The sequence below is a fragment of the Epinephelus lanceolatus genome, chromosome 20 (genome assembly GCF_041903045.1).
Source record: "Epinephelus lanceolatus isolate andai-2023 chromosome 20, ASM4190304v1, whole genome shotgun sequence".
Classification (NCBI taxonomy): domain Eukaryota; kingdom Metazoa; phylum Chordata; class Actinopteri; order Perciformes; family Serranidae; genus Epinephelus; species Epinephelus lanceolatus.
In genome coordinates this window covers 3,090,544-3,102,843 of record NC_135753.1, presented here as the reverse complement: position 1 = coordinate 3,102,843, position 12,300 = coordinate 3,090,544, and the positions used below count along the sequence as shown (strand labels likewise).

Here is a 12,300-nt window from a genome sequence, read left to right as displayed (position 1 = left end):
ATTATTAGGACTTTTACTGCAGTAAAGGATCAAAAATACTTCTTGTCGAGTACCTGCAGTAAATGCTGCAGCTCATTGTATTGGCATTGCTTTCAGTCTATTCTCACCCCCTTATCTGAGAAGTGCCGCCTCTCCATACATTTACTTTTAACTGAACTTCCACTGCACTGATCTACTTCAGCAACCACAGACTTGCAGGCTATCTTTGCAGTAAGCGCGAAATTTTCCTCCATGGTACCTGATCACTGCCACTGACTATCAAGTGCAGCAGCAAGCCAGATAGAGCAAGTGTAATCATAGCAATAAAGTGGACAGCAAGTGTAAATCAAAGAATTACGATATAATTATTGAGTCATCCATTTCTGCCATAAAGCACGCAGAGTCGATGCAAAACAAAACGTGTTTAACATATTTATGTGTCGTATTGATGAGAGTTTGTAGTGAAGTTGTCTTGTTTCAGCAGCCTGACCTAATTGACTTACTTACTCACAGACCCCTCCACCATCCTCCATTTAAAAACTCGTTGGATCTACACAAATCACAAATGGCCTATTTTGGATTCAAAACCACAGTTTTTGAAGGTTTGCAGCCCTGGAGTGAACTGATATACAAGAGACATAAACCTCAACAGTTAAAATGACAGTCTGTATTAATATGACCCACAGAGATCTGGGCAGATACTCACTATGGGCTGCAATTAACAGGTGTGTCATGTGTGTAGACATGGATTTCATGAGTGGGTATCATATTGACAAGCACCCCCAAAATTATTAGTCCTTGGTTTGACATAAACACCTCTGATTTTAAAGAGATACTTGCAGGCTGTTACCTGATAAGGTACGATGCTCTCATGGGCGGTCCCCCAGCGCCTCGCCTCCTTCCCTGCGTTCAGATAGTTAGCAGCAATATGGCTGAGACAGGAAACCTTAGAGAGAGGGAGATGGAGTGGTGTTAAATCTAAGCTGTCATCAGTCTGCTGCTGTTGGAGGGCGCTCCTTCCCAAAAGAACAAAAACCACAAACTCTGCTGTCTTTCCTCTTGACTCTGCAGCCGTGAAACCAATGGAAAACAAACCAGCAGCTCACCTTCAGCCCTGCGCCTTCACTGGATTTACAAGCAGCTGAAAACCTGAAGACAGATTTCCATGACTCCCAGCATATGGAGGGAATCCCCACCCTTTATGTTTTCATCCATAGCTCTGTGGCCGCACCAGCTGTCACAAACGCCTCATTAACAACAACCTAACATGTATATGTGATATTCGTCACTCACAGTGTTGTGTGTAGTAAAGTGAGCAGGTCAATTTTGAGTAATGACAATCACAGACTAATTTACAGAAAGATTAGGCAGCTTTTGCGGCCGCTAAATCTGTACAGATACAAAAAGAAACTGTGTAATTCTCAATGCATCCAGGAAGGGTAAAATGCATCCCTCACTGTGCTGCTGAGCAATCAGCGTCTCAGTGCTCCTGTGCTTGTTACACATATATAAATTGAGTAATATTTATACAATTGGTACAAAATTGGCCCCTTTCTATGCAAATGAGCCTATAGCAAAAACAATCCAATTCAAGAAGATCGGCACTAACAGCCACATGCAGTTATAATGAAATTATCAGCATCTTCAGATGGTTGATGGGAACTGAAATGCACTGACAGACAGAGATATTAAATCCCAAATACAGTTTCTCTTTGTCACAATTAAATTCCTTGCCTTAAGTTCTGAGGAATGCCTCTGCACGTTGTCGCTCAGGACCTGGACCATTTCTTTTTCTCTGAAATGATGATGATCTGCCTGCTGCAAACTGCTCTCAGCTGTAAAACTTAATGAGCTCATTTGCTCTGTAATACCATTAGCACAATATCTTTTGTGAATCGGACCTTGGGACAGTGCGGTTAGCCATCACAGGTCATGGTGCTATCAGTGGCCACAACCCATTCTTTGTGAATTTGCCCCTCAGTCTGTATTTCACCAGCATTTCTAAGGTGTTTCACACATCTAAAGTGCAGCTGAAATCCTTAACCTGAATCTCAGTATTTAATTCAAGCTGAAGATGAGCAAAAGCTGTTCACAGATACCACAAACATCAAATATTCTATTTATTCAACCATAAAAACATGTACATAGCAATGCTCCCATCCTAATCAACCAGAGCACAAGAAATCAAGAAGCCAAAAAAAAAAAATAAAAAAATCATGGGGTGTCGGTGGCTTAGTGGATAGAGCAGGCGCCCTATGTACAAGGCTGTTGCCGCAGCGGCCCAGGTTCGATTCCAGCCTGTGGCCCTTTGCTGCATGTCACTCCCACTCTCTCTCCTCACTTCACACTTTGCTTTCCTATCGATTGTAAGCTGCCCTGTTAGTCCCCTGCTCCTCTGTCATCTCCTCCTCCGCTTGGGATCTCGCTTGTCACCAGGCTGGCAGTGAAGAGACCAGAACCTGTGAGCTGACGCGAAGCGTGGGGCTCAACACGCTACTTTGATCTTTGATGAATCAAAGAACTCAATTATTATTGGTCTAACGTCGTGTCACCAGGCTCTCGTTATTGGTCCGAACTAGAGATTAGAAGAAAAAAGACAATTTCATATCACGGTAATCATTATCATCGCGGTATTGTTGAAATGTGCTCAAAATGTTTAATTTCAAAAAACAAATATAATTAAAGCTGCAAGCAGCGATGAACGGGCCCTCGCACCTTCACGCAAGTCGGGGGGGCTGGCAGGACGCTGTCTAGCGCGTCAGCTCATTTCTGTCAAAGTTAGACATCGCATGCAGGAGTGACTTGGCATATCCTTGATACAGTGCTGGAATGACATATTTCACATTTTGTATCACTTCCTCTTTCCACTAGAGGAAGGTGGAGAGCACACTAATTATACATCATGTTTTTATACATCAAATATACACCACAGCATGTAACTTTAAGATAAATTGAAAGATAAGTGTTTGATGAGACATATTTCCTGTCACCACTAGGTGGCACTATCAGTATCAGGAAATATGGTTATGTAAATGTGTTCAGGGCAGGACTAATATGAATCATGTGAAGTTTGGTGGATATCGGACCATTTACACCAAACTTAAAGCAATTTCGTTTTTCATGGCGAGACCTCAAACTTCAACACTCCACAGTGGGCACGCCATTCAACATTGGGCAGATCCTGTAATAACTTTTGGTCTCAACATAGTAGTGTTGCACGGTATACCGGTACTAAAATAGTACCAAGGTACTAGAGTATTCCAAACGGTACTATACTGCATTTGGAAAATACCGGTACTTTGAAATTGATTCAATTCATTAATTTAGTTAATTTATTTTACTCAATTATGCACACAAACGGCTTTCTTGTTCCTATTGGAGCACAGGTTGCACAAGTGGTGTGTATGAAAACACCTGTATCAACATTCGCAGCTGGCGCATGTGAAAAAAGACAAGAGAAAGTCTGCCTCGCAAAGGGAGACAACACGAGACAACACAAACTTGGTGGGACATTTGAGTTACCAAACCGTGACGTCCGTACCGAGGTACTTACCGAACCATGATTTTTTTGGTACCGTTACACCCCTACTATTTATTGTTCTAAAGGTTTGTATTCAAAAGGACTTTTCCTTAGGAAAAGTACCGAAGAGTATCGAAAAGTATCGAAATTCATATTGGTATTGGTACCGAAACAAAGATTTTGGTATCGTGACAACACTACAACATTGTCAGGCTCACATAAATCAAGTTTGGAACAAATCTGATTAAATTTGTAGGACAAGTTCATTAATTTACAAGCCCTGGAAATGGGCAAAAATGCACAAAAGTAGCACAAGTAAATTCAAAATGATGGACTGAGCCATCTTGGTGCATCAAAGCACAACAATGACATCAGACAACAGGACTTGCGACCTGTGATGTGTATGCCATGTTTGGTGAGTTTTCAAGCATCCCTTGTCCCTTCAAATCAACATCGTGTTTAATGGCGAACAAGGCAGCGCCACAGTGACAGCATTTGATGAAAACTCAAGAGCTTCATTTTTAAGCATCATCAAGGTCTAAGGACTTAGATCAGCAAATTTGAGGTGGGTCTGATTAACCTGCTAGAAGAGGGACATCAAAGAATGTATAAAGTAGCTTTCTGTTGCCAGTAGGTGGCGCTATGGCGGTGATTCAAAATTCCTCTGTAGGTGTGTTCAGGGCTGGACTGTCATCATATGTGTGAAGTTTTGGCAAGATATGCCCACGTGGAGTCAAGTTACAGCAACATTTATCATCACAACGAAACATCAAAGTTTGCCGCCAGGCCGTGGCCACGCCCTTTGACAAAAACTCACAATTTGCACAATAAAGCGTCATCAACGTCTTATGGCTTTTTTGACCAAGTTTGAGGTGGACCTGATCAATTCTGTAGGAGATGTACATTAAAGTCTAAAACATGACATTTCCTGTTGCCAGTAGGGGGCGCTACATTTATCTCTAAATATTGACATGTAGATGTGTTCAGGGCAGGACTGTCATCAATCCTGTGAAGTTTGGGCAAGATTGGACCATGTATGCTGGAGTTATAAACTACTTCCTGTTTAGTGGCGAAACCCCTAACTTTGACGCCATCCCACAGTCACACGCATTGACGAAAACTCAAGCTTTTGATAACTTTTCATCTTCAAGGTGTTGGGGTGGGACAGACCAAGGTTTGAAGTCAATCGGATGAAATCTCTAGGACTAGTTCGTTCATTTATGACCCCTGGAAATGGCCAAAAATGCACCAAAATTGCACGGTAAATTCAAAATGGCCGACTTCCTGTTGGGTTTAGAGCATGCCTCCAAGAGGCTTTTTTGTATGTCTCTGAGCCTTACATAAGCCTACCAAGTTTCATATACATGTAGGTTAAACTAGCTTCAGGGGCTGTTTCTTCAAACTTTTGTAGGAGGCGCTACTGAGCCATTTTTTGGAACCCGCGCACAAGACCCTTAAAATATCAGATTTTTCACCAGTTCTGAGATGTGTGCAAAGTTTCATGAATTTTCGGGTATGTTAAGTCTCCCAAAAAGGCAATTCATTTGGAGAAGAATAAGAATAACTAAAGCTGCAAGCAGCTGTGATCGGGCCCTCGCTCTCCTGCGCCACCGCAGGGGGCCAGGAGCACGCATCACTGAAGCTGCTATGTGAAAAATCAGAGTAAGTTAATCCTGATGTGGTGTGACGTTTCTTCTTCCTACTCCAAAAAAAACCTTATGGGAAGGGTTTTTTGAAGATTTCAAGGGGGCGCTATAGAGGCATTTTGTCCCCCCCCATGGGCAGATGTAGGAGCTCGCCATTCTTGACCTGTGTATCAATTTTCATGAGTATATGAGGTTGCTGAAGCCATCAAAAAGCCAAACATATATGGTGGCGAGGGCAGCACCATAGCGGCCACGCCCCTTGACATAGAGAAAAGCTTTAAATAACTTTTGATCAGCATGGTCTCAGGATGATCTGTACCAAATCTGAAGTTGATCGGACAAAATCTGTAGGAGGAGTTTGTTAAAATACAAAGTTGTGGAAATCACAAAATCGCCACCAAAATGAAAAGTTTAAATCAAAATGGGTGACTTCCTGTTTGAAGTAGACTATTGGTGCCAGAGACTTTTTTTGTGCATCTGGGCAACATACACATATGTACAAATTTTCATCTTCCTGCTCCAAAAAAAACCCTATGGAGAGGGGTTTTTGAAAATTTCAAGGGGGCGCTATAGAGGCATTTTGTCCCCCCCCCCATGGGCGACGCCCCTATCAGATGCAAGAGCTCGCCATTCTTGACGTGTGTATCAATTTTCATGAGGATATGAGGTCACTGAAGCCATCAAAAAGCCAAACGTATTTGGTGGCGAGGGCAGCACCATAGTGGCCACGCCCCTTGACATAGAGAAAAGCTTTAAATAACTTTTGATCAGCATAGTGTCTGGATGATCTGTAAAAAAAACTGAAGTCGATTGGATGAAATCCCTAGAACTAGTTCATTAAAATACAACATGTGGAAATCACGCCAAAATGACAAGTCACAATGAAAATGACTGACTTCCTGTTTGGAGTAGACCATTGGTGCCAGAGACTTTTATGTGCGTCTGGACAACATACACGTGTGTACCAATTTTCATGTTCCTACTCCAAAAAAAAAAAACGTATGGGGAGGGGTTTTTGAAAATTTCAAGGGGGCGCTATAGAGGCATTTTGTCCCCCCCCCATGGGCGATGCCCCTATCAGATGCAAGAGCTCGCCATTCTTGACGTGTGTATCAATTTTCATGAGGATATGAGGTCGCTGAAGCCATCAAAAAGCCAAACGTATTTGTTGGCAAGGGAGGCACCATAGCGGCCACGCCCCTTGACATAAAGAAAAGCTTTTAATAACTTTTGATCAGCATGGTCTCTGGATGATCTGTAAAAAAAACTGAAGTCGATTGGATGAAATCCCTAGGACTAGTTTGTTAAAATACAACATGTGAAAATCACGCCAAAATGACAAGTCAAAATCAAAATGGCCGACTTCCTGTTTAGTGTAGACCATTGGTGCCAGAGACTTTTATGTGCGTCTGGACAACATACACATGTGTACCAATTTTCATGTTCCAACTCCAAAAAAAACCCTATGGGGAGGGTTTTTTTGAAAATTTCAAGGGGGCGCTATAGTAGGCATTTTGTGCCCCCCATGGGCAACGCCCCTATCAGATGTAAGAGCTCGCCATTCTTGACTTGTTTATCAATTTTCATGAGGATATAAGGTTGCTGAAGCCATCAAAAAGCAAAACGTATTTGGTGGCGAGGGATCGATAGTCGCCACGCCGCCACACGGACGCCATTAGATGTAGCTTCACAGCATCCATAAGGTAGCTTCACCAACTTCTTCTGCATGCATCAGAAGTGGAATGAAGTTGATGGGGTCAAGTTTGTGGCATCAGTACATGTTAAAGTAAAAACTGGTCACTTCCTGTTTCCACCGGGGGGGCACTATGAGTAAGGTGGGATATTAACATATTGGGGAATTCAGGGCGGAGTCATCATCATGTCCAGCAAGTTTGAAGATGCTACGATCAAGTATGTGAGCGTGAGAGCCATTCAAAATTCGATGGCGAGAAAATGAAACATCGTCAAAATTTTTCATGCCCTAGCAGCCACGCCCTTTGACCTACAGACATGCAGAGCACAGCTTTGATCAGCATGGTCTCTGGATGATCTGTAGCCAATTTGAAGTCGATCGGGCAAAATCCCTAGGACAAGTTCGTTCAAATGTAAGTTGTAGAAATCGCCGTAATGAAAAAATTCTAAACAAAATGGCCGACTTCCTGTTGGGATTTTACCATGACGTTAAGAGACTTTTTTGTGCATCTGGGTATGATACATGTGTGTACCAAATTTCGTTTGCCTACGACAAACTAACCCCAATGGAGAGGGCATTTTGAAAATTTGTAGGGGGCGCTTTTTCGGTATTTCGTGCCGACAATGTGCAACCGCCCAAAAATATCGAATCTGGGATGTGGCCGGAGGAATATGGAATATGGAAAGAATTTTCAAATTTGGAAAAGGGGCAAAATTGGGACACGAAATGTCGGAATAATAGTAATAACTAGAACTGCAAGCAGTTATGAATGGGGGCCAAGCCTCCCCGCGCAACTCGGCCCCCGTGCCCCACGGAGCCCACAGAAGTCGGCCCCGAAGCACGACGGGTTCAGGGCGAGCGCAGGGACGCGGGCCGACGTCCGAGCCGCAGTATTTGCTGTAATGGGAAGTGCACTGGAAGTGTGAAAGGCTGAAAGTGTGGTGATTTGGATTTGTTGTAATAAATCACGCCCACTTTGACCAATCATTACTTAACTTTATGTCCGGCCTCAGGAGTGATCCCACATCACACTCACCAAATTTTGTTCAAATCTTGTACTTGAGACTTGATATTTGTGGGTTTTTAGCGCCCCCCATTAGCCGATTTGCACCAAATTTGGCACAGAGCCTCTGGATGACCTCCAGAACAAGTGAATTAAGTTTGATGTTAAAAGCTTTTACTTTGACCAAAATATGAAACAATATGTGTTTTTTAGCTAGCAAAAAAGACTGTTTGGTTATAACTAGCGCATTTTTTGGAGTGCCAAAATTCTTTTGATAACTTTTGATCAGACACATCTGGAGATTCTATGTGCAAAGTTTCACACAGTTGGCGCTTAAACTGTAGGAGTAGTTCAAAAAAGTAGGTTTTAGATATGTGGTGACTTAGCAAGGGAAAATTGCAGCAGAAGTGGGCGGGGCCTATGTCAGAAAACCCACCTCTATTCAGGAAATACATTGCATTGATGTCCATGAATGTGTTGTTTAAAATGTGGAAGTTACAGGCAAAATCGCATTTGTATCTGTTATAGGGACACCTATAGGCCGATTTGCACCAAATTTGGCATAGAGCCTCTTGATGACCTCGGGAACAAGTGACTTACATTTGATGTTGAAAGCATTTATTTTGACCAAAATATGAAACAATATGTGTTTTTTAGCTAGCAAAAAAAATAGTTTGATTATAACTAGCACATTTTTTGGAGTGCCAACATTCTTTTGATAATGTCTTGATCGGACACATCTGAAGATTCTATGTGCAAAGTTTCATGCAGGTGGTGCTTAAACTGTGGGAGGAGTTCGAAAAAGTAGGTTTTGGACATGTGGCGAATTAGCAAAGAGAATGTGCAGCAGAAGTGGGCGGGGCCTGTGTCAGAAAACCCAGCTCTAGTCAGGGAACACATGGATATAATGTTTATGAATGTGTCATTTAAAATGTGGAAGTTACAAGCAAAAACGGGTTTGCATCCGTTATAGCACCACCTAGTAGAGCATATGCACAATTTTTGGTATGGAATATCTGTGTCCTATTCTATATGTACCCTATAAATTTCACAGCCCTCAGCATAATAGTTCAGCTGTAGTAAATGTTTGTTGTTTATCCTATAATAAGCCACGCCCACATTGACCAGTCATGACCATCTTTAATATATGGCCTCAGGAATGGCCCTACATCATACTGACCGAATTTCGTAGAAATGGGTGTAGCCGTTTAAGAGATATAAACTTCCCATATTTATAGTGCCTCCTAGTGGTCAACATTTGCCAAATTCGGCTCATACCTTCACAGTGTCAACTAAGGATCTGAGATTTGGTGTTGATAGCATTAAGTTTGACTGAGATATGCAACAGTTTACATTTTTATAGCTAGCTACACAAATTTGTTCATTAATAATTTGCGGAATTTTTGACGGAACAAAATTCTTTTGATAACTTTAGATCAGGTCCAGGTGAAGAGTGTACGTGCCAAGTTTCACGCAGATCGGACAAAATCCCAAGGAGGAGTTCAAAAAAGTAGGTTTTCCAGTTTTTGCGATTTTGCGGGGGGGGAAAATTATAGGCGGAAGTGGGCGTGGCCAACTGCAAAGTGATTCAGCTCTATTCAAGGAATCTGGGGATATAATGTTTTTGAATGTACGACATACGGTGTGGGAGTTATAGGCCAAAACGCGTTGGCCTTGGTTATAGCGCCCCTGCAGGCGGACATATGTAGTTTTTTTGCGTCTGAGGTACGTGCAGAGGTCTGGACCAACCCTCCAAACTGCACCACTCTCCCTTGCACGGTTTAGCCTGCAGCACCACTTATATCAACGGAAGAATAAAAATAGAGAACTATAAAAATCTTTACAAAAACAATAAAGTTCCTAGCACCACTGGTCCTAGGAAACACGTCTGCTTGCATATGCGTTCCCCGAGGCCCCTCGGGCTTGGCCCCCTAATAAACAGTGCGATTTCAATAGGGTCCTCCACGGACGACTTCGTCGTCGCTCGGGCCCTAATAATAATTCCTACAGTTTCTAAAGGGCCTTCGCCCAGCCTTTGGTCGGTGCTTGGGCCCTAATAATTCCTTCAGTTTCAAGAGGGCCTTCGCCCAGCCTTCGGTCGGTGCTCGGGCCCTAATAATAATAAACGGAGCAGATTCAATAGGGCCTTCGTCGGCCTTCGGTCAATGCTCGGGCCCTAATAATAAACAGCGCAATTTCAATAGGGTCCTACGGACGACTTTCAGTCATCGCTCGGACCCTAATAAAGAGCACAATGTACTTTCTGTCTAACAGAAAGTCTAACATGTTTGATTTTCTTTTAGTCGATCACAATTACTCCCATCACAGCCGTCACTTTGACCAATAGAAACACAGAGTTAGCTGCTGCCATAGACAACTGTATGACAACAACACCCCAGCATTTTTAATATTTCCTCTAGGGATGTTACCACACAGAGTAAAAGGGGAAAGTGATGGTGTGAAACAGCAGAGGCACTTTGTCAACCAGCTGAGTACTGCCATTAGCATAAAGCTAGCAAACAATGTTATTTCTTCATAAAGAAAATTAAAAAATAGGGGTGGGGCTTTTACTCACCACAACTGCAGAGGCTACCAGCTTCATTTGAAACAAACTACATTATATACGGTCCGTTATTTATTATTCCCTCTGTGTTTTTATGTTTTTACTTTTTATCGCTCCCGTTGCCTTGATAAAGTTAATGCATCGCGCCGTCATTTCAAACTCAACACTTCCTGAATTTGTTTCAGATTAAAAGCCCCTTATAACCTCAGCTGAAAGAATCCCTCCATTTTCTAAATAGGCTTTTATTGTGAAATATTTCTGTAGGAACTTGTGGGGGATTCAGTAACTTGAATGTTTGCGTAGGTACTTCAATGTAGCTCCTGCCATCTGCTGGCGCTTTTTAAATTACTACAACAACATTTCGGCTGGCACATGAACAGACACAGTGACTGAAATAATGGTAAAAGTAATAAAAATAGGACAAGAATAACCCGATGACATCACACACATCGTGAAAGACAACCAGGGATAATTGGTGTGGACCATCGTGTCGTGTGTCACGTCTGTTGGCCAAGTCACGGCACGAAAAATTTATGGAACACTGTCTGTGCGGGTGCCTTTGGTGCCTTCCGCCATGTTTTCAGAGGCCAAACATTGCAAACTGCGCATGCGCGCATGTGTCTGAGGGACTACTGCTGCTACTTTTCCAGGCAATGAGCAGTATCACCATGAGTTTTTCAAAGTGCGGTAATCAAACACGGTTTTAATGATGATTAAAATTTTAAACCGTAATACTAACAGTCGGGAATTTTACCACAGTTTATCATTTTACCGGTAATCGTTACATCCCTAGTCCAAACCGTGATTGAACAATGAGTGGCTGCACTGAGATTTGAATGTTTTTTTCAGTTTGTTCGTTTTTTTTCCCTCCCTTCCCCGCTCCCACACCCCTCTATGGTGGAGGGGATTTTCCATTGGGGGAGGGCTAAAACGGCTTTGGCGGCCACCAAAGTATTTTCTATGCAGGGAAAACCCTGTTCAGCACCCACCTTCCTGTGCCTGTGCCAACATTATTATAATTCATCCTGAGGGGAATGTGACATTTTTCTGACAACCCATCCAATAGCTGAGATATTTCAGTCTACAGCCATGATGCTAGCATGGCTTGAAAAAAAAATTGTTGGCATCTGAATTTCTTTTCATCTCATACCTCCATTGTAATGTCTAACAATAATTTATCACATGTGATATGAGAGACTCTCCCGGAAATCTGACAGCCCAGATTGAAACTTCCCATTTTTCATTCATCATGCACAACATCTGCCCGACAATCAATCCATCAAGATGTGGAGGGCTGGATGGAAACACAGTAGGAGACACTTGTTTTAAGTCACATTCATGCTTATTTCTCAACATTCTCTGAGCTCGAGCTGAAGAAAGAAGAAAGCAGAGGAAACTGAAGAAACATATGATTAGAAGGGAGAAGATCAGAGGTGGTCTAACGCTATAAAGGATGGTGACATGAGGGAGCAATGACAGGCAGACAGTCAGATGGGTGGTGCTGTCAATCACTGCTCTGTTTAGTAACAGATATTATTCTTTGTTTAAACTCTGGCTCTAACTATAGGCTGCACTGTATATATACAGCTAATGCTGAGAGACGCCGGGAGAGACTACAGGACGGTGACACCACATGTGAGAGGACTTTGAATCACCATCACTGAAGTCATGAAGTGCGCATCAGTCAGCAGCTCTGACAGTAGTTTCATGGTCAATCCAACATGAGACTGAAAGAGATAAATTACAAGAGAATCAGAGGATAAATTGTAAAAGTTCTTTCATATGGCAAGAAGAAGCATCCGCAAACCGAGCAGTGGTGAGTCCAAGTTGGTCAATGTCAGGAAGAAACTCAGAGCAGTGAGGACTTTTACATCCTTTAGGACCTGTAAAATCCAA

At 42.5% G+C, this 12,300-nt stretch overlaps 1 protein-coding gene across 12 annotated transcripts in view; it reads right to left on the bottom strand.

Annotated features, from left to right (window-relative positions):
• The window catches only part of sugct (succinyl-CoA:glutarate-CoA transferase), a 317,331-nt gene that overhangs the window by 245,253 nt on the left and 59,778 nt on the right, over positions 1-12,300 (bottom strand). For all 12 annotated transcript variants that reach the window (XM_078162592.1, XM_078162589.1, XM_078162590.1 and 9 more), the window contains exon 9: positions 830-925. In XM_078162592.1, the coding sequence (XP_078018718.1) occupies positions 830-925 (96 nt within the window). The remainder of the gene's footprint in view (positions 1-829; positions 926-12,300) is intronic.